Source organism: Daphnia magna, linkage group LG4 (assembly GCF_020631705.1).
Source record: "Daphnia magna isolate NIES linkage group LG4, ASM2063170v1.1, whole genome shotgun sequence".
Taxonomy (NCBI): domain Eukaryota; kingdom Metazoa; phylum Arthropoda; class Branchiopoda; order Diplostraca; family Daphniidae; genus Daphnia; species Daphnia magna.
In genome coordinates, this window is record NC_059185.1 from 10,382,139 (window position 1) to 10,404,352 (window position 22,214).

General features: G+C 38.1%; 1 protein-coding gene and 2 long non-coding RNA genes across 37 annotated transcripts; 2 read left to right on the top strand and 1 right to left on the bottom strand.

Annotated features, from left to right (window-relative positions):
- Positions 1 to 5,783: 5,783 nt before the first annotated feature.
- LOC116922093 (gonadotropin-releasing hormone receptor) lies at positions 5,784 to 10,624 on the bottom strand. 4 transcript variants are annotated; one of them, XM_045172365.1, is made up of 12 exons: positions 10,275 to 10,624; positions 9,039 to 9,502; positions 8,679 to 8,704; positions 8,516 to 8,606; positions 7,987 to 8,019; positions 7,797 to 7,910; positions 7,596 to 7,717; positions 7,472 to 7,533; positions 7,193 to 7,376; positions 6,991 to 7,087; positions 6,710 to 6,855; positions 5,784 to 6,259 (listed from the first exon to the last, which is right to left on the bottom strand). In XM_045172365.1, the coding sequence occupies exons 2-12, from the start codon at positions 9,348 to 9,350 to the stop codon at positions 6,070 to 6,072; spliced, it is 1,377 nt and encodes a 458-aa protein (XP_045028300.1). In that variant the 5' UTR covers positions 9,351 to 9,502; positions 10,275 to 10,624; the 3' UTR covers positions 5,784 to 6,069. The 4 variants fall into 4 exon arrangements, with proteins under 4 accessions (XP_045028300.1, XP_045028301.1, XP_045028302.1 ...); XM_045172366.1 differs by having other exon boundaries at positions 7,193 to 7,373; positions 10,167 to 10,624; XM_045172367.1 differs by having other exon boundaries at positions 5,784 to 6,253; positions 10,167 to 10,624.
- Positions 10,625 to 14,655: 4,031 nt separating this feature from the next.
- Positions 14,656 to 17,847, top strand: LOC116922094. Of its 15 annotated transcripts, none has more exons than XR_006644997.1 (9): positions 14,659 to 15,496; positions 15,557 to 15,726; positions 15,787 to 16,561; positions 16,620 to 16,709; positions 16,891 to 16,997; positions 17,121 to 17,168; positions 17,289 to 17,357; positions 17,471 to 17,637; positions 17,749 to 17,847. It is a non-coding gene; the product is annotated as an uncharacterized LOC116922094 (long non-coding RNA). The 15 variants fall into 15 exon arrangements; XR_006644996.1 differs by having other exon boundaries at positions 17,125 to 17,168; XR_006644999.1 differs by having other exon boundaries at positions 16,953 to 16,997.
- Positions 17,848 to 17,909: 62 nt separating this feature from the next.
- Positions 17,910 to 21,408, top strand: LOC116922096. Of its 18 annotated transcripts, none has more exons than XR_006644991.1 (11): positions 17,910 to 18,109; positions 18,179 to 18,556; positions 18,634 to 18,849; positions 18,914 to 18,999; positions 19,065 to 19,245; positions 19,351 to 19,467; positions 19,542 to 19,811; positions 19,904 to 20,515; positions 20,575 to 20,829; positions 20,897 to 20,993; positions 21,081 to 21,408. It is a non-coding gene; the product is annotated as an uncharacterized LOC116922096 (long non-coding RNA). The 18 variants fall into 18 exon arrangements; XR_004393876.2 differs by having other exon boundaries at positions 19,351 to 19,424; XR_004393874.2 differs by having other exon boundaries at positions 19,354 to 19,467.
- The last annotated feature ends 806 nt before the right edge of the window (positions 21,409 to 22,214 follow it).

Below are 22,214 nucleotides of genomic sequence, written 5' to 3' on the forward strand. Positions count from 1 at the left end.
TTTAACCGCACCGCTATAGTATAGGTTACAAAATAAGGCATCTGCATGAAAAAGAACGAATCGGGAACGATCACAGACGCTGGTGACGGCGTCATTGCTTTGTGTATACATCCGCTGCGTCAATATAAGGGGGTTGCCACAAAAATGCGATTTTTAAAGCAGAAATTTCTGGGGGGACTCTTATTATATATATCTTCTTATCCGACCAGTTTGCTGCTATCATCTAAAGTGGCATAAGAAAAACGAAGAAGAAGAAGAAAAAAAAAAAAGCAACTGTCAAGATGAAACACAGGAAGTAGTCTATATACGTGTGTGGTGGTGCCATTATGGAAATAACAAGAAGCTCTGCATTCAGGCAAGTTTGTAGCTAGCGGGTCCAATATATAGTAGTCTACAGATTGTGATGTGGAGTCTTATAATATAGATCTCTGTGCACATATGATGTAATAGGGTCTTCTCGTGTCAGTTAGGTTGAATCATGAGGGAAAATATTAGTCACCACACATATACTGAAACATTATTTTCTTTTACGCAACTATGCACCGTATTATGTTATACCCTTGAGCTATAATATCGAATATGTTTGCACAGTTTCCGGATGGATGAGTTGGCTTCGGTGAAGGAAATTTTTGCGATGTTTTCTTGTCCACTATCAAAGGCTTTAGCAAACTTTTGCATTTTTAAGTTACGTCATTAGTGTCGAATAAAGATTTTGCGGTTTTAGTTTGGTTTGTCGTCTAAATAAATTTGTTATTTTTTATTTCAACATATTTTAACGACAGCAAACTGTTCGATCTCGTTCAGTCGAGTGTTTGCTTACCAAAGCGGATCAAAGAGAATAATAGCTAACGTCTACACTGTTAGAGGGAGAATTGCAGATGGATTTCTTTCCCTAACATGTGCCTCGAAATAAAACACGCAGTTTTAATCAATAAGAGCCCACACAGCACCTGTTTTTGGTGTTCAAAGATTGTCTGTTGACATCTATTTCCGACCCAATACCTACGGGTGTGCCGTATATACAACGGTGGAGGGTGTCTCAGAATACGACATCTTTACTGTTTCAGTACTGTTGGCTAATATGTCTATGTCCTAAATACGCCCCTCCGTCTACATAGATCTGCTGGTACAATAGGTTTGCTATAAATAGTCTACAATTAAAGCTCGTTCGTACTTGGTTGCTTATTAAATTCAAATTTAATTTCCAATGGCTAATTGTTTTGCAATTTATAAAGTACAAAAGGTAACTAATCGATCGACCAGAGGCCTACTTGTGATCTACGTTATTTGGACTATACAAATGTACTGTGACATTAAGTAAAATGCAACGAGTGTCAAATGCCAATTGAATCTTGTAATTGGACACCTAGTGATGCGAGTAATTTGGAAGAGTAAGAACTAAATCGTACCTGAAAAGGTTAAATGAATTTTCATCGTACCCGTAGCTTTCAATATTGTTCAAGTAGCCTACAATGACTGTATAGAAAAAACACGCAGTGAAGGCAATTGCCGCCTATAACTGGACAAATTAAGACTTTTCACACAAGTTCAATAACCCTTTGCAGTTTTGGCAAAAACAAGGTATTTCTAAATTGCTAATTCTCTTGCTGGCTGTTTCGCAATTATTATTATTATTATTTTAGTTAGTGATGTGTGGTGATGTGCCATTCTGTTTGACCGTCGTGCGTTCGTCCCAGCTGTGATGGCACAAAAATTATTTTAGCGAATCAACATGACAGGTGGCCTTATCTTTTTGACAACTCAATATCCGCGATACATTATATAAGGTGGCCCACATAACGATAAGATCTTTTTCTTAGAAGGACAAAAACGTAACAGTTATGAGAAAATGGTGATTCCCTTTTTGGGTTTCTTTTATGTTTCGTGTATTATAAAACTCGGGACGGGAAATTGTTACTTGCGACGCAGCTAGAAAATCTTCATTGGCAATAACGTGACGCACCATATTTCCACGATTCAAAAATTTTCTTCCCAAACTGACTATTGTGCGACTGTGGGCGTCAACGGTGGATAAAAGAGGAAAAAATTCGACGACGGAGAATGCAGCTACAACAATCTTCCTGCTAAATTAGATTTGCTGTGCCAAGCGCAAAACTATGCCTAATGGAATTTGACAGTAGACTAATATAGATACAACTATCCTTCAACAAGAAGAAATTTGACAATTGATTGACCGACAAAATCAAGTTTCAAACTATGCTGTCACCGATTCGTCACGAAAAGGAATCTTTCAGAAAAACAGAAGAGAAAAATAAGCAATGCTGTGCAAATCAATGAGACTTAAAAATTTATTTATCACGCACTCGTTCTACACACCAAGAAGAATAGAACTGACCCTGCTCCCCCACGCCAGCAACAAATGCTTGCAGATCACAGGGTATAAGTTGCTTTTGGGATACCTGTGTTCGTACTCTATAAACTTCGTACGAAAGCTAACGTGTACATTTCTAAGCTCACCTTCGATTTTGAAAATAAATTAGTTGTTAAATCCAAGTGCTATTTAATTAAGGGCTTCTAGAGAAATCTTCAATTCATTAGGTGTTTTCAATTCAATAGTGTTGTAGTATAAAAATGTTCATGCTATATACAACTGGCTGAAATTTGCAACGGACGTACCCAAAGACGCATTCTGTTGAAAGAAAAACGGCAATTTTCTTTCTCTGTTTCTCGGGTTGCCTTTTGTAATAGGAACACGACTCAAAACTTTGCAGACTCTTCTTGGAGTCAGTCTTTGTACATACCAATAGTTTAAATGAATAAGATCTCCGACTGATCGTTTTTCTATACTCGCCGTTCGATTAGAAAATAAAGATGGTCGCGTAAAGGTTAAATCGATTAGGACATCACGTTCTGACAAATTTAGTTTCCCAATGACCTGCCTGCTATCCGAAACGCTACAATGGGACGTGATGGTTGATGCTGCGGGAATCTGTTTCTATGGTGACTTTCCGAGAATACTGAAGCTTATCGGATTGCTATAATCTAGTATCGATTCTTTTGCGAGCAGTGCCATAAATGAAAACTAATAACAGGGCTTTGTTCCATATCAATTTTGAAGCGGAAGCTTATAGGAATAAAGACACAATAGCAGGTAACAGAATGTGATGTATTCGGAGGGTACACGCTGATCACATTAAGCACTAAATAAAGGATATAAACACAGTTTAAATCGTTTGTTACGACGCAACTCCATCCGAATGATTTTAAAAGGACAGAAGCGATTTTCCAGTTTCTAGGTCTACTGATTTAGTGCGAAAATTATCCAACTGACATACATATATAATATACGTACGCTCTTATTGAAAAGAAAAGTACCACCTAAAAGTGGATCCACGCACAAAATTTAGAATTCCAGTAAGCCACGTATGTATGCGCCGCATGAAAGAAACATTTTTGGCGTTACCCAACGTACCCAACAATGAGAATCTCTTATTGTCATTCGTATACTACAAATGACCTGGAACGAAATTGACTGAATCGGACATAATCGGATTAGTGCCGAACGTTTATGCCAATTTCAATGTTTCACGAAAAGACGGCATTTGTTGACCAAAAGTCGGCAATCCTCTCATAGACATCTATTAGCAATGAATCCGCGTGAACCCGTTCAAGGGATCGAATCACGAGGTCTTGTTATTATTATTAAATTAGCCGACCTCTTTTTCAAAGCTGATTAATTATGAGTCCATCGTACTTTTGCTGACGGTAAATAATCGATTAATCATTAAATTCTGCGGACTGTATAGTAATAAATTCAAATAATGTGCCTTTTACAGGTAGGCTTAAGCCATTCAGAGTTTCGTAATAATTTAGTTCATGGCTTATTGCAACTTAAGGCATCCTGAAATAGGAAAAAATTTAGATACCAAAGAGGTTGTGTTTGTTGCAACTTTCTCATTTCCGACGAGAAAGGCCAATGGAAGTTAACTCGCTTCCTTTTTGTTGATTCATATTTCGCGAAAAAGTTCAATACCGATGAGTAGATAGTACCACACGACGGGGTTCAATATTCGTTTTGTTTCTTTTCCCAAACAATCAGCAACGGGAATCAGTATGTATTATCTCCCTTTGCTGCACAGCATGTAGCTTATTGAGGAGGCATATGTGTTCTTGAAGCAATCAGTCGTCATATTGAAATTCTACTTTAAAGGCTTATCATCTTCGGCAAGATCAGTAGCCCATTTTTCGTTGCCCTTTTTGTGCCATAGAGTAAACTGTCCGAGTCCTGTGTGTTTGATTAATGATCTCTTGAAAACGGGTATCTGCTCTATTTTCGATTGCCATCGGCTAGTAACGATGGGAAAGGGTTCTGATAGATTTGGTCAAAGAAAATTAAATCATTTTACTAGCGTAAATATTTATGAACATATTTCTGGTCTCAAACGAATATATAGGATTCTATCGATGAAATCAGACAAGCATAAAATTAGGATCTTTGAAGAAATCTAATTCATCTTGGTCAAAAGGTACGATTCTCGCTCTAGCCATTCAATCATCCAGAGAAAGAGCAAATGCTTATAATACATAACAACGGTCTTACGCAAGGATTTTTTTTCCCTTTTTATTTTCCTATTTTTATTGCATTTTAAAAATGAAATAGGAAGGCGATAGGTCAGAATTCAGAAAGCCAACATAAAAGACGTCAAACTTCAAAGTTCTTAGAAGAAACGATTTTATTATTATCATCTTCTTTGCGAATAAAAATAGATGTCATGTCTTCCTATTTTTCCATTAACATGGCTTGAACGAGATTGCATAATTGCATTCGGTCGACCGTTAATGTATTGGAGAGTACAGGAAATTCAACTCCAGAATTTTTTGGGCACCAGTTTTAATCTAACGCCATACAGGTTGGAGGGAGAGACAGCAGCCTTCCTGGCTTATCTAATTGAACGTCGTGACGTCAGCAGACCCTAGTGGGCAACAGCTGAGTAGAGGGAAATGAACAAATTCTCAGTGCAGCTCGATACGTACCATTTGTGCAGTATTTCTACGGATTTCTGTTTACTTCTTTATTTTTTACAAGCATGTTTAAAAATATATATAAAACAAATCGATGTGAAGGATCTTTTGTCGATTTGCTTTTTCTCGCAATCTGACCGGTGCTAGTGACGATAAAAAGAGAATCACGCAGATAGAAAAGAGCGTGTACTGAAGTGACACCCTTGCAGTATACCGTTTCTGCCAGAATGACTGATATGTTGTGGTCGATATCTATCGATTTACGTTGTGCCTCTAAGCCAAAGCTAGTTCCACTTCTGCATTTCAATTAGCTTCTTTATAGGATTTCTTTTTCCGTATACCTTTGCTGTAAGACACATTCGATGGCTCGTTAAATACCAATTTGGCACGAACGGTATCGATTTTTTACGTTATCGATAGAGGTGAATGGTTATGGCAAGCAACTTGAAAGATGATGGGTTGATCTGGTAGTAGGCAATAAATGTTATCAGGTGACATAACATGATTTAGGATCTGCCACTCTATTGACCGGTAGCAGCAACAGCTAGTTGCACAGGTGTTTTTCACACTTCAGACAAAAACGAACTTTAGTGTAATACGATGATGCGCTATAGAGACGCAAACGAAAACTCAATCTCTTTTCAGGTGGAAAATGTATAATATCTGCCAAGACTTCCAAGTTTGTTGCTTGTTGACAGTCAACGCACGAACTTTTGTATTCTGTAAAGTGACGACAGAGAAACTTTGTCCGTTTATAAGGAACACAACTAAAACAATATCGAGCTGAAAAGCTCACAAAGTCTGACTTCACTCATCGTTCATTGACTTCAGCGATTAGGTATAGTTGGATTTGTACAAAAAAAGAATGATTCAGCATGTTGAGCAAACAAAATTTGACAGTGGAAGCATGTTAACGCGGGGTAGACAAAAACTCAATTTTGCAGTAGGCAGCTACTGTTTACGCATAAACAAATGCCAACTGATCTTAATGGAATCCAACAGAAAATTCTTGTCGAATTCGAAACGTCGAAGCAAACAGTTTTAGCAGAAGAGGCTTGGCATGGGCGGTGTATATATAATAATAGTTCAGAGACTGGTGGTTGACGTCCGATATCGACATGGATGTGGCCGATTTTGTCGTCGAAGTGAACAGCGCTTATGCGACTTGTGAACAGCGGAAGGAGTCATCGGGGACTGATGTACCACAGCGGCATGGCCAGTCACTGGCTCTGGGCGACGTCTTTGTCCGGCTACCAGTCCTCCACGTACGCTATCTCTATGACAACAGGATGGTTAATTAAACAATAAGGTGAAAGGGGTCACACAGGACGTTATTTGAAAGACAATACAGTTGTGAAACGCAGCAAAAATTGTTCATTGTCTTTAAACCTTTTTCCTGTTTTCTTGCTGACAAATTCAAAATGTCTGCTGTTTTTTTTTGGGGGGGGGAGGGGGATATCAAGGGACTTGTTTATGCAGATTTTGTCTTGCATTGTCACAAGCAAAAAGAGCGTGAAATTACTTTTTGTGTGTGCGTTTCTTTCGATGGTAATATGCAACTTGCGGTTTTCTTGGCTTTTTTCGTATAGCAAAAAGAGTTGCTCTGAAACTCAAGAGAAAAGTTCTTGTTACATGGAGATTTAATAGAAATGAGACAGTCGAGCTTGAAGCGAGACATGTTCCTGATCAGATCAAAGGGGTGTTACAAGACCGGTTCGTGACTTACGTGAAGGCTGTCGAGAAGGAGCCGGGGAGTTTTCGACTTCTTCCAACAGAAGGCTGCCATAGATGGAAGGCTCCATAGATGAGCGGATTAACCAAGGAATTACTCATGCCAAAAAAGAAGATGGCTGACTGCATGTCTTCACCCAACTTGATCGAAAGAATAAAAACGAGAATTTTTTTGTTCGTTTTAATTCCATGGAATGAATTTCTCTAAGCAAAACAAACATATTCGGATTGCGAATTCCGTGTTTGCATCCTATGAAATGTGAAATCAAACGTCACCTTATCGTCAGGGTTGAGAAAGATGAAAGTAATCATCATGAAGTAATACGGAGCCCAGCATATCACAAAGGCCGTAACGATTATAATTGAAATCCGCCTATTGCAAAAAATAAAATGCAAAAAAAAAAACGAACGGTATTTCAACTAGTAAAAAAAAATATGTGACGTAATAGCTACGAATAAGAAAATGCTTTTGTCATACAGTGATTTCATCTTTGCCCGTTTGAAGATGGTGTTACGACGTCTGTTGAAAATGGTTTGATGTCGCTGCGGGGAATGTTGGCGATGTTGATCTCTTGCACGCAAGTTTGAGACGAGACTCTCGGCCGGCCAGCGTTCCATCGATGGATGCGGTGCGCGTATCACGAACGCTCGCTCTTTTTCTACTTTTTTTGACACATTAAGATGAACGTGATAATTAGAGATAGGTCCTTTTTTTTTAAGACACGAACGTTTGATTTTTGATTAGGAAAGAACTTACTTGCGATAGTGCAGAAAATGCAGACGTAGCAAACTACGAGTATGACTAGCGGAATGACAAACCTAAAATAAAAAAAAAATAGAGTAACTATTGTACTTCTTCTGTATTGCATTTGTAAAATTACATTGTAAGGAGACTAAAGACAGTGTAGAGTTGCTCCTGCCATTCTTCCGTGTAAAATCCATACGTAACACATTGATAAAAAAGCTCGCGGAATGGCCCTTTCAATACACGGAAAATGAGAAGCTTGAAAATGGAGTGAATCATAAAGAAAAAACGTAAATGTTTTATCAGTTTTTTTAAAACGTTGTTAATGTGAGCTCACCTGAGGTGAAGCTAAAGCTGCGCTAAGTATCCAAGCGACACAGATTGGCTTTAAACACGAACGGTGACTTATCGGTCGACGAATAGCTCTTAATCGATCAAATCCTATCAGCACCTATATGCAAGAACGTCAATGTGTACGTCTTAAGTTTGCTGGTTATAAAATGAAATTCCCTAAAAAAACAGCTTACCATAGTTGATGTCGACAAGTACAGGCTGAATACCTGTTTACTCGTTGTACATGAAATGTGTTTAGCTTTTTAGACAGTTCATAACAATTGCTTTAAAGAAAAATGCTTAATCAGCCAGATTTAATCTCGAGTCCAATTGCTAAACGTATGTATTAAAAAAAATACTTGAAAGAAAAGCAGGTAGACCTTTCAAGTAATTTCATTAGGTGAAATGAAAGCACACGGGTCTGCCGCATGAGACCACTAAAGAGAAAGATACAAAAGGATCTCGTCCGTCCATCTCATCAATGGTTTTATTTTCTTGTACGTCGAATTAAAGATAAAGAAAGGCTATAGCCTGTACTTGATGACTATCTGCCTATTTTAAGGAAATCTTAAGGCCAAAAATCGTGCAGTAAAATCTAATGGCACTTAACTCAGAGTTAACAAGAACTTAGACCTTACATAAACATTAAAAAAAAACAAGACCTATTATACTTATGTTGCAAATTGACACGATGTAACAGGTTATGCTATGAATAGACTATACCTGGGAAAACTTAAATGTTTTACACAAAAATTGCCCTCCTTTCCACTCCACCGTGTACGTCCAGGCGGCTTCTCCGGATAAGCACCACACACTGTACATTAACATTCCCTTGATTTAGCACACGAAAGAAAATTCATTTGCTTCAGAACGAAGACGAACTCACCTCACTAACAAGTCGGAAATGGCCAACTGTGTGCAGTTTGAATGAATTTTCAAATCGTCAATTATTAAACATTAGACAATTTGTGGGGGGTGTAAAACTCCGAACAATATCGTATACACTTGAACAAGAGTCACAATTTTTTAAAAGAAAGAATTACACAATCACAGTTTACACTGAGAATTACATAGTTTTTGGCAAAAAAATTAGGATTCTTTAGTTCAAGGATAAAAAAGAATTACTTTTTGATTCGAGAATCAGTTATGATTCTAGAACCTCGTAGCACCTTACAGAGTTTTGCACCCCCCGACATTTCGCGTTTCTTCAATTTTTAATTAATGCATCCCAAGTAGGGATAAATACCTGGAAGAGAAGAGTGTATAACGAGCTGCTGGTACATTTTTTTGTAAAAGCGATGCTAATTAGAGTTGCCATATTTCCAATCAGCGAAGCAACAGCCATAATGCAAAGTATTGTCGCCTTGATCGAAGCGCTCGTTGTTAGAGTTGGTGCTTCATCTAGCAACGTCGAATTGTCGTGGAGATCCTTTGATGAAATAAGATAGGGAACGATATTCGAGTCGGAAATGTTGTCGTATTCGGTCATTGTTGTTTGTTTACACAGGTCCGACTGGCTTAGATTCCCCGCACAATTTCGTGGAAGTTCAGTATACATTTATTAACTCCTTTTTCAGTGATGCAAAAGCCATTGTGTACCAAGTTGTTTGTGCGACAGACGTTTTGCGATGTGTCACAAGGGCGAGATGAGACAATGGCAAAGTGACTTAGTTCTCCATCCGTTTGTTGATTGTAGCCTGTTAGCTTTTACTGATACAGCAGCAAGAACACGAATCAGTATAACGGTTCCAATCACGGAGATATGATGACATTTGGCTTGTATGACATTAACTCTTAGCTGACGGTTTAAGTCTGGCGTTAATATTGCAGCGGAACAATATAGTCTGTGGGATTTGATGGGTTAGATTTTGGTAGTGCAATTTTATGTTGCATTTGAGATGAACGCGCCTCCAAGCATTTCAGGTGGTTGGTTATTTATTGGCGAGTTGCAGTGTAACTTATAAATGAAACCATGTTATACTTTTCTTTTCAGTAATAGTGTGCTTTCCCAGAATCTTGTTTTGTATTTTATGGAGTCGTGCCATTAGGCTATAGGCTATGTACGACATTCTTTAAATGACTTTCGTTGTATTGGATTTGTGACTCGACAACTAAAAATGTATAGATAGACGGCTGAGTTAGAGCGTATGGCCAGCTTATTGAGCTGTGCAAGGGAAAAAGAACAAAGTTGCTTGACTACAATCTAATTTAAAAATATGAAGGTGATAAACAGCTCTTTATCCGCGCTCATGTGGGTGACAAAACCCATGTTACGGGAACAACTTCTAATACATTTGCTCAATTTTGATTAATTTCTATCGATAAACTTGATAGCCTACTAACTAGCCTACTTTTATAGCAATAGCGAGTTTACCTGATCGGTAAGGAGATCCACCTGGAGGCTATTTTGCTAGGGTCTAATGTCTGAAAAATGGAATAGCCTAGTGTTGTAATGCTTGCCGAAAGGAAACACGACACTCACCGTTTGTCACGGATAGATATCACATTGATGCGCGTTTGTGGAAGACACTGAATCTTTATCAATAAAAGATTTTTAAGATTCTCGCACTGCTTTTTTTGAAAAAACCCTCCGGACTAATGACAAACAAATTTCATTTGAGGAGAAATGTCAATTCTCTTTCCACGTAACGAAAACAAAATTGCGGGCAAAATTGTTAAGAAGATTAAAAGAATCGGCCCGCTTGTTATCACGAACGAAGTCAATACGTTTAAAATACAAGACGGCAACAGCTAAGTGGCCCGTGAAAATGGAGAGACGATTTTTTCGGGAGGAACTCAACTTGCTCGACTTGTTCGCACGTATAGCTGTTCCAGGCTATAGCCATCCCTAGCTTATAAACGCACGGCATTTATTTACTCCCTTTTATCTAGCACGTCCTCACTTTCAGCGCATGTCCGCACGCCTCATGTGTTGACAACAGTTCTTTTATTCTACGCCCTTTATCTACATCGTGTATCGCATTAGCATCCAAAACGTACAGACTATAAAGATAGTAAAACTCTTACGTGCAAAATGGAGTATACTTAAACTCTTTTGTTAATATCATCCGGTGCGATGATGTGAATTTCAACTCCTCTCTGATCTCAGATCAGTATCACCCTCAGGTAGATTACATCTCCAATGAAAAGGCTGAATGAAAAATACGTTTATAGTTGCAGCTTACAGATGATACGGGGCTGATCTTTGTGAAAGGAGTTGCGCCTTGGAATATTGACATACTCATACATCTTTGAATTATTTCCGTCCTTTTGGGTCGATGGTGCTGTGACGTAAACCGGCGTCGCAGAAACAGACAACTTCGTTAATGGTGGGATGTTATTTTGTTGTAGGCGGAATGATGGAGTGAACCGAGATCTTTCTCTAAGTTCTTGTTGGCATTAATAAACTCTCATACATTTAGAGTTTTGTGGTATTTAGATGTTCATGTCTAAAGCAATTGCGATTCTTGAAGTTTTTACTTTTAGAAATAATGACATGACTTGCATATGAAATTGGCCTGGGTATAACGAAACCGTGAAAATTCTATGAATGTATAACCTCTTGTTATTACGTATGTTGTTCAACAGTTAATACCCACTGAATTCAATTGGAAAATAAATACCTTCAATTTGCCAAATAAATATAAGCTGATTCAACTTTTAGTCTTTTGTCATCCTGAACATGACAAACTAGAATCATTCATCTTCTTTGATTAGCCAACTTACGTTGCTTTGATGCTGTACGATTGTTCACAACAGATTCATAGACGGAACTCCCCAACTTTTCTATAGAGTGTCGTTAGGTGAAATAAACCTGAAATCAAACAGCCCACCATGCGTATTTATGGAATACATTGAATTTTTAACGAGAAACTTTATATCGTAGCCTACTATATCTCGCTTTAGTTAGACGTGTGCCTGTATATATATAGGGCCTAGTCTACTATATCTTTTAAGATTAATTGGATGGTACCATTGTTATCAAAGGGTAATTTCCCATCTTCCAGATATTACCTGTCTGCTGATATGTTACACAAATCCATAAACACGGTAATTCGAATCCTTGTGCATATATACAGCAGTCTAGAACATCTTGTTCCTTTGAAGCTATTGTGCAATTGTCTTCCAGAAAGTTATTGATGGAAGCCCATGTTTTAATACTTGGCGACCTATAACTCAGAGAAAATACTAATTTCTCTGTCTATACGTTAATAAATGCCTTCCATTTGCAATATGGAGAATGTTTCGCCTGGTCGTTCAATATCAAATATGCAAATGGTCGAACCTTTGGGCCTATCGTATGCAAATATATTAGCCCCCCATAACTAATATACTAGTCTACCTTTAGTCGAGACTAGATTCAAGGAAAACGAATCGGCTTCAGTCGTGAGCAGCTGTTCATCCGTTGAATATGTTGAGATCTATATATACGCATAGATCGCATAATGCCCTTCCGCTTATTTCCGGTTTTGCAAGGAGGCACTCCGTTCCCCATAAGTTCTGCTTTTAAGTAGAAGAGCGTATACGCTTGAAAACGTTAAATGGCTTCCTTTTATGATTGACAAAGCCCGTCTAGCACATGGGATCGTGCTCGTCGTGAGTTTTTGCCTTCCCGTATAAACTGGTATGGCATCATAGAATAAACCGACAAGCAACAACGGAATCGGAGGATGATACAATCCCAGCGTTTGTTTGTGTACAATGAAAATCAACTTCACTATACGTAAATGTTGATGGCTGAAAGATTTCTCCTAAACAGTGCGCACCGCGTAAAGTAAACAGCCTCTTTTACCTAGTCCATCGGGATGGGTATAGAGGTATTCGCTATAAACGTACAATCTACATCTGGCAATTGGCAATCGACGGATACAAGGAGCAGAAGCAAATGAGAAAATTTTAAGTGTATATTGAAGTTATTACTGCCGCAACTCGAGTAGACCGGTATAGACCTACGTAATCCGTGGATTCGAGGGGGGGGAAGGTAGCGAATAGAACGATGAGGCATATACGAGAAGTCGTCTATGTGGACGAAATTCTACCTTCCGTGTGATATTTGAATTTTCGGTTTAATTTAGCCGAACATACCGGTCGTGAAACCATCTAGCTACGCCAAATGGTTTTTAGAAATGATATGCAAATTTCTCCTTTTTTTTAAAGAGGGCAATTAAGCGCAAGCAATATTATAGGGCTTATACATGTGTCATTGCATTTATTTCGTGCAATGGATACAAAACGAATCAAATGGTGCTTGAACTTTTCAGAAATAAATGATGTCGTTTTGTCCCATTAGGTTATACGACTGCTTCTCTTATATTTCTTTCACAAGGGCCATTGCGTTGAGTCATAGCTGGGTCGTCTCAGTTGTTCTTTATGTTCCGTCTTGAACTAAAGGAAATCATTTTTCGTCGAACATGTAGGTCTGACCAATTTTTGTCCCTTGTCATGTTTTCCGTTCACTCGTGCATAACCGTATACGTTTTCCAGCGCAACAGCTTCTCTAAGTAATGCGCTTTGAACTGGTTGTGTATAAAGCACCAGTGGGGCTTGTGTATACGGACAAAGTTTAAGTTTTCCGACGGCCAAACCTATACAGATGCCAGGTAAAATTTTACACTGCACCTCTTTGTATGGTGCTTTTTATTGGCCCATATATAGGCTAAACTGAAAAGCTTAAAACATGAAAATTAGTTATCGCGATTCTGCGTCACGAATAAAGACGAATAGATGAAGTTTGGGTTCAGAGCGGTACAGCAAATATTTTGTGAAACTTAAAAAAAATTGATTCGCTGAACGTTGTAATGAACTATTTAGAGAACCTAATACCATGGAACTCGGACCAATAAATTGCCAACTTTTCCGTAGATCTTTGTTAAGATAGTCCAAAATATTGCCCAGTGCAGTCCACTATAATGAAGTCCTCATAATCGATCAGTCTCCCATTTCTCCATTATGTAATAGCAAACAAAGAGACTGCCTACTTCTGTCGAGGCATGTAGCACTGCAAACAGCTTGATCTATATTTATTGATATTTGACGAAGAAGTGTAAATATCGGTTGCCCTATCCAGTGGGCTCTTTTACAATACCCGTCGTGGAATAAAAAACATCGCCAGTTGTGTTCAAATAAATCGAATATCGGACTACTGTTATTTAACAACTTATTGCGACGAAAGCTTCGTGTATTTACGCTTGCGTTGGTGAAGTAGGGGTCTCTTTTTGCAGTACTTGTTTAAAGATTTGAGAAAATCTACCCAGATGTACGAGTTTTTTTTTCCTTGTAAACTAAGAGTTGGATGACGACGTAAAAGAATTTGTGCTGTCATAGATCATTATTCTGCGCGGATGGAGAAATTTCGTGACACTGATCTGTGTGGAGAATGCAGGAGATTGGCTCATCAACCCTGTGTGAACTCACACAGTTTTTCATATTCGATTCGAAACAACTCTCCGAGTTCAAAAGTGGGTCTTCATATGAAGAATTAATATTTTTCCTTAATTGTCAGTCTTGAGAGAAAGATCCAAATATTTAAGTTAGATTGGATCAATATCATTGATGGAATTCTGGTAATGGTTATCGCTAATTGGTCTCTGAACAGTCGTTATTTTCCACGTCCCGAAAATAAATCTAATGATTTCATAGAACCTGCATAAAATCATGCACATATCATCTTGATTGTACTAAACGAAACAAACTAAAGCCTCGAGTCGTAATTCCACCACCAACATATATTTTACGATATTTCCCTCAATAGATGACGTTGTGGCAATACGGAACCAACTTATTATTTTCCCGAGATTTTTGCCAATAGGTGGCGAAAAGGGCAGTCACGCTGAATCGTGATCCCGAGTTTCAGTCTTCAATGAAATTTGTTCGTCTGGTGCTATTCTTCGTCATCGATGTTCAGTTCACGTCACAGTCGGGTCCTAGACAAATTGAAATGAAAATTGGAAACCGGTGTTCAGTTCTCGTGGCTCGTGTCATTCTTGAAGCTTTGTGTATAGTTCAAATGATTAGAAAAGTAACAAAGAAACTTCTCTACAGTTCAAAATTTCAATGTTAGATTAATGCAATTGCATTTGTTTTCATTAAGAAGTTCAATTGTTACACACTGATTTTTTGGTAGGTAAAACCCATTTTTTCCCTCATCTTGGAAATCCCTTAACCGTAAGGCCTAAAATATTTTATAGCCGCGAAAGTGGAATAATTTATGACTTAGAGGTTAATTGTTTCTCACTTCCACGTATCTACTCTATGACTGGTTTGGCTGCTTGTAATAACCAAGGTTACTTTTGACAATTTCAACATTTTATTTAATTGCACAATTTTTAACTGAAGATGTAATTCAGCTACTGCAGTGTAATTAACTAATTATGCAAACATTGCAAATTTGCAATCAATTGACTTGGTCATAATCGATCCAATTTGTAATCGATTCACAAAAAATCGGCCCGATTATAGTCAATTAGTGTCTATCGTCTATCGCAGTTTACTGTTTAGCTTCAACCAGACAAGGACGAAGGAATTTATTTGGAACAACGTCTCTGCCAGTGGCCGCCATGTGTGCACATGACTAAGAAACTTAATTTTGGTTATTATAGTTGCATTTAAAAAAAAAATGCTAAAGCGATTAATATCACGTGAATCATTTGGACTATTATGTGGAAAACCTTGATATGAATCAATTCGTATTGGATAGTATAAAGGGTACGTTTGTTGGAACGAAAAAAATATTTACTTATCTAGTAATGCATGTCTCGTTGTCAGGTCCTGTTGAGCTGGGAAAAGTTTCTTGGAAACTCGAAATAATAAACTATCCTGGTCTCCCAATAGCAATTAATGCTTGCTACATTTTAAAAATGTTTACTGATCTTCCACCACCTATGTTGCTTTCCATGACATGGGTACTTAAAGGAGTTGTACTTGGACCTAAATCTGTAATGCTTTTAGTTAGTTTTTATGCAGATGTTATTACATGATTTGTAATGATTTTTTAGGCTAGCAAAAAAGATTAGAAAGAAAATTTTCAAAGGAATTTAATGTGAGGAACTAAAAACTGCACTTTATCTCACGGAAGGAAAATGGAGGTCAGAGAATGTGCAGAATGAGTATTGGTTAATATCACATTTCTTTCCAACACCTACTTTGTTATCTCTGGAGTATGTTCAATTACTGTTGTATAATTCCCAACATAAAGGTAAGGTTTTAAAATTTATTTATTATGGTTTTTGAGATATTTTGTCTTTTGTGTTGATGCTGGGTCTAGTTCAGTATAGAAATGTAGTAACCAGAGAGTAAACAGTATGTGTTGATGCAATCACAGCTCAAACATGCCATGGGGATTGGTCAGTTTGTGACCCAGATACCAGTATTTCTTCTGGCCATCATTTTCTGTTTAAATTTGTGAAACTGGCAATATTTCCAATTTACTGGCTACAGAAACTAACGTATTTTCTATTTTACCCTAGAAAGTTTTATCCATCAAGAAGCTGGAGCACTGCAGAAATGAAGAATTCTTCCTAACCCTGTGTGTACTTATTCAAAGAAGGATAAACACTTGTTACCTGCAACAATGTTGATAATGATGTCATAAAACTTTGAAGTCTAGCATTGTCAGTTGATTTGTAGGTTGAAATTCCGCAAAGGCTTTACACATATTCTACAGTTTAGTACTGACAGGTGACATGTAAAGTTGAATTTATGTGTGGTGATGACACAAACTTGTGGAGATTTGCTGGCAAAAAGTCAATCCCTTCAATGGAAACAATTTTAGTAAGTCTGAAGAGCTATTGATGTGAAGAAATACTTCATCTAATCATATTTCTCTTAGAAACTTTCTGCTATCAGTGTGTTTTTGTTCCTCTTCCTCTCAATGAACAACCAAACTTGATGTTGCTCTTGTGATGTATCTGGATTATTGGTAAGTTCTGCTTGTATTTGCACCAATCTTTACAATACCTCTTTACTAGGGGAAATATTGAAATATAAAATGATCAGCCATTAAAGTTATGAAGATTCCTTCACTGTAAAAAAATTTAAGAAATCTAGAAGAATTTGTTGAAACTTTGAAGGAATACTTTATCTTATCATATTTCTTTTAGAATCTTTTCATTGCTATTTTTTAAATCCTTAATGATATGAGTATTTTCCTCATATCATTAAGGGATAACCTAACTTAATGTTGCCTCGTGATGGATTTGGATTATTGGTAAGTTTTGCTTTTATTCTGACAAATTCTTATTAGATTGTTATGGAAGGTTCTTTTCCACATTTTGGTACTAGACTCATTTAGCACAGCTATTCCTTACACGTATGTTATTGTTTTTCTGAGGTAGGAAAATGGAAAGCGTCACCAACTATCTGATCGCTCTCATCTTCGGTACGGAGCTTTTAAAAAACCGTGTTGCACAAGAGCCCTTTCTGCAAGGCAGAGCTAAACTAAAATTGCCTCGAGAAAGTGCATGCCGAATCATCGTATCTTTGTTTAATTTCTTTTTAGTTTCGTGGATCATTCGTGTCTGTTAAGGATTTCGGCAAAGAGCTGCTGGCGGATATCGCAACAATTCTGGTAAGAATGAAGCTTTTATTTATTCATTTTTTAAAACACATCATACACATGCCAGTTACACGAGATGGACTAGCAACATTCTTTTGAAGGATAATCGATAAAATTTTTTATAGAAACATTCCACATGATTCCTCGACTGCATCTGATTGTCAGCGATGTGGATGAAATCGTCATTTCGCAAAACCAGCAAAGTGGGCCAAAGGTCATCGGCTTTTCCGTTTATCCTTTGCTTAAACTCACGGGTTCTGATCTCATCGATCAAGCCTTTTTTTGTCAGAAGGTAAGGTCTGGTCAAATCTCCAAATACCAATAGTTGTGAGGTATCTCAGTGTCCATCTAACCATTTAAAAACTCAACAAACAATTGTATTTTGATTTTGTTTTCATGGTAGATGAGTCAATACCTCAAGTGATATTTTATTGTTCCAAAAACTTTTGAAACGGGTAACGAAGGATATTTTACTCTACGCGTGTACAGCGCTCAGGCAATTAAGCTCAAGAAAACATTTGCTTACAACTATCGATTTGACACTTACCGTTCTTTTTATAAGGAGTTTAGGATGGTAGACATTTTGCCGTGTTAAATGAAATCTACTGACTCAAGCGCCTTCGATCATTAATGGATACAATATTCGGACATGGCAAAATGTTGTACAATACGAGGCAGTCTTCCTTGAGTTGGACTGACGAGAATCGCACTGTTAACGAATCCGAGTTGTACGAATTACTCAAGGCTTGCCTACCTACCTAATGGTGAGCTCATCCACTTAAAGTTGGTAACATAATGATTGCAATTGAATCTCTTGACTTTCCTCTTTGAAGAGGACGTAAAAAAATGCGCAGATTTGGACGTTTACCGGCATGTCTTGGATGTAGATTTTTTTTTTCTCGAAAAAGGTGTCGGGGCAAGGCAGATAAAATTGGCGAATTTTTCGTGGTTGTATGGGACAAACTGCATTTAATTTTACAGTAAACAAGAGATTGGCATGATAGCCGAACGTTTCCGTGATGTAGTTCACGATATCGGATTCCAAGTAAACTATGATGTTCTTTCAGCACTCATTTTACGTATGTGCAAAAAGATGTCACAGTAGACACTACGTTTCGGAGATTTCTTCTCAGCTGTCATTCACATCACCGTAGCATTTGATATCACAATGTATAGAAACTACTGAGGAGGAATTCCGCTTCATCTAAAAGGTTTTTTTTTTTTTTAGTTGAATTTATATCTTTATCTTGTTGCTATTCTAATAGCAAATCTGTACAACTTTGTACAGGCCAATGGATTCGAGCTCAACTATCAAATACAAACAGAAAAACTGGAAGTCATACGGAAAGAAAAGACAGCAAAGAAAGAAAAATAACAAGACGGGAAGGAAAAAGTAAATGAGCCCACCACAAAATACCCCCAACCCTCCCAGCTAATGTGACTATTGTCATGGAAAACTATGTCAGCAGTGCAGGGCTGAGTTTGTCTTTATTTTGCCCGTAAGGTAACTTTTGTATTGAATTATGTCGTATCAAATTTTCTTTCGTTTTTAACTGCATCTAATTTAGCAGACAAAAGGTTGAAACAGTAGAGGAAGTAGAGAAAATTGCCGTAAAACCAGTTTTGAAAATGTCGAGCACGGAATAAGCGAACGGTGTTTAGGCAGATTATCGTGCACTCAAAGATAAATAGTAAAATTTAATTATATTGCCTCGACAGATTTTACCCGACAATTCGCTTGAAACGATCTTTGATTATCTACTGTTACGGACCTAAATGTATAAAATACGTCGCGTCCGTGAAGTACTGCAGTGACAAGTGCGGGTTAAAATTGGCCACAACTCGTATAAACCAGGCTAACTTAACCCATTTGAAAGGTTTTGGGAAAAAATGTCTGTAGGTAAGTCCTGTCAATATTTTCCCGCAGCGCATTCAAGAACGGGGCTTAACGCCTTGCATAGCTATAAGAAAACAATAAGAAATAATTAAGAACACATTTGTTAAGCAGCGAAACGAACCACGGGAACTTCTGAGAGAAGAATCAAAACGTTCCATTTCATCGAGTTAAACATTCATCGAGTTAAATCGGTTTTATTTTTTTTTACTGGTGATGTGTTTCTTGGTAAAATGAAACTCACCAGAAAGTCAGGAACTGGGCATAACTATAGCATAGGCTAACAAATTTACGTTTCACAGAAACTGAGGACGAAGCACATGAGGTAGGCGATATAGAGAAGTAGTCCGTAACTGTCCCGTGCATCACTTGCGGCATCGCTATTACGGCCAGGAATGCAATCCGACACCTGGAGCCATGTACCAGCAAATACGAAAGCTATGCTCTTCCCTCGGCTCAATATTCCAAACTTAAAAAAGCCGACGATATTATGTGACTTAGCAATCCCAGTAGTCGAAGATGCTGCAAGCTACTTCATCTTGTGTCCGGAGCATTGGCAAGATCCTAACAAGGTAATCCTACGAATTAGTTTCCCTAGCCACATGTTGAAATCTGTTGTTTTCTGGTTAATTTAATGACACTGATGTATGCGGATATCCTAAAGTACGGGAAGTCTTTGAAGAGACTGGAGAATCCTATCTTATTCACATACAGAAGTCTCAAGCGTAACTGGGAAAGAAGAAATCCAAATTGAAAAAGTATGGCAGTGGCTTAAAGTTGAAGATTTATTCTCAAATGAACGACAAAATTTGACTGCCATGACTCAGAAAAAACGCCGTTATATAACAATCACATGTGTACATATACTATTTCCCTCGTTTTTTGTTGTTTTATACGCTCGCCAATTGATTCTCTGGTGTCACTTGTCCCATGACTTTGAAGTTGAGCAATTCCTTTTAACAATCGTGTTGATTGAAAATTAGGATAACAGATGGCGCAACTGCGCCTCTGTCTTTGTTTTGTGAAAATACTAAGTGTGACAAGTGAAACCTATGTTCAAATATTTGTGAACTATGTTACATTCTAGTGATATGTTTGATAACATTAAATGGTGTATTTTCAACTATTGAGAGTTTTTCATTGTTCCCTGTGTTTTTGGAGTGAGAAAAATCAAGTGTATTAGTTTTTGTGCAACGGGTAAACTTGTGATCAGCCATGCCAGATCCAAACTATTATTTTTACATTCCCATCATGCTATTCTATTGCACGTTGAGAGGTATTAGACATAAATTTCGGCACTCAAAATAATCCAATAGTAATCATTCTGCTTTTCAGAAGTAGTTGGTGAATCCTAAATAGCAAAAGATACTAACCATGAGGAAAGGTTAGAGATGACACAAACCATACGAGTTGGAATATTATCATGACAGTAACATCATTCTGCTACTCTTTACTCATTCATCATGTCCTGTCAGTTTTGATCTGAAAAATGCACCATATATTGTGTTGCAAACCATTAACCATAAAAATGTCAACAATCTTCTCGTAATTTCTACTTAGCCTATCAAGTGGCAGGATTTTGAGTTGCAGGTTGTGGTATTAGACTTATATTTTTGCAATCAGAATTGAATTGGCATGTCTGTGCTTTTATTTCTAGCTCATGTATCTAAAATGAAAAGAATGCTGGCCTCGAAGGAAGATCACCAACAATGCAAAATCAATGGATTGGAATACCTCATGTAATTTTCAATTCGGTAAAAGCAGACAGTTTCTCTTTATTGTGTTGTCAACGGTTAGCAAACAATATTTTCGCAGCCTCCTTTTTATTTCTACTTTAACAGCCAACACATATCTTCGCTTCGCCCGTCGCCCCGTCTTCGCTTCGCCCGTCGCCCCGTCTTCGCTTCGCCCGTCGTCTTCGCTTCGCCCGTCGCCCCGTCTTCGCTTCGCCCGTCGCCCCGTCTTCGCTTCGCCCGTCACCCCCTCTTAGCTTCGCCCGTCACCCCCTCTTAGCTTCGCCCGTCGCCCCGTTGCCCCATCTTCGCTTCGCCCGTCGTCTCGTCTTCGCCTCTTGGTCACCCCTCTTCACTTCGCCCCTTCATCGCCTCGTCTTTGTGGTATCGTTGTATTTTGTAATGTGTAATTGTGTAGTGTTAATTAACCCGTTGGCTGCCACCCACTTTGATCCCCTTTTTTTTAAAGCTTGTTAGGGTCCGGCAGCGCTGTTCTGCCCAATGGTCTATATGCCATGGGTGGGACAGTTGCACAAGCCGTGTGGCTCAAAGTCGATCGTCGAGGCAATGCACCAGTAGGGACTTCCCTCTTGTCGATGTGGTGGTGGTTGCCTGGGGTGTGCATTCCCATAACGGCTTTCATCATCATATCAGCCCGGACTTGTCTTCGGACACGTCCCCCTTGGTCGCTATCCTTTCGATAGCGATGTAGCTAAAGTAGATTTAGTGGCGTGGCAGCCAACGGGTTAGTTTTATTTATGTATGTTTTGTATTATGTTGTATTGTAAAATGTGAAAACTTGTGGTGGATTTGTGGGTGGATGGAGGGACAATAAAAAACTTTTATATATATTTCAATTTTGATTTTATTTCCGTGATTGCATGTAGGAACTTGGTTGGGGATCGAACCCTTGCCCACGGGGACATCAGGCAAATGCTTTTCCATGAAGCCAACTTTAACCTTCTAACGATATCAATTTATTCCTTAATAACCTTGTTTCTAGTGCATAAGTAGATTTGCCAACAAATGTCGACATCTGTATAACAACGATACAAGTAGCATATTGGTTGAGTGCTTGGCTGGGATTCCAAATGTCTAAGGTTCGAATCTCAGCCAGAGCAGGCCACTTCATCATAGGGTTCTATAAATCCCTTTCATAATTTCGGTAAGCTAGAAGATGCCAAGGAATTGTTCGATAAAAGCATACAAATATCTCGAACGAAAAAAGAATTTAGACAAAAA

Bases quoted from the DNA above. Each gene is read 5' to 3' on its own strand.
- LOC116922093 (XM_045172365.1), bottom strand. From the start codon at position 9,350: ATGTATACTGAACTTCCACGAAATTGTGCGGGGAATCTAAGCCAGTCG. The intron at 7,534-7,595 runs GTAATTTTACAA...TTTTTATTTTAG, and splicing joins GTCTTTAGTCTCCTTACAAT to GTTTGTCATTCCGCTAGTCA. The intron at 7,377-7,471 runs GTAAGTTCTTTC...TGTCAAAAAAAG, and splicing joins CATTTTCTGCACTATCGCAA to TAGAAAAAGAGCGAGCGTTC.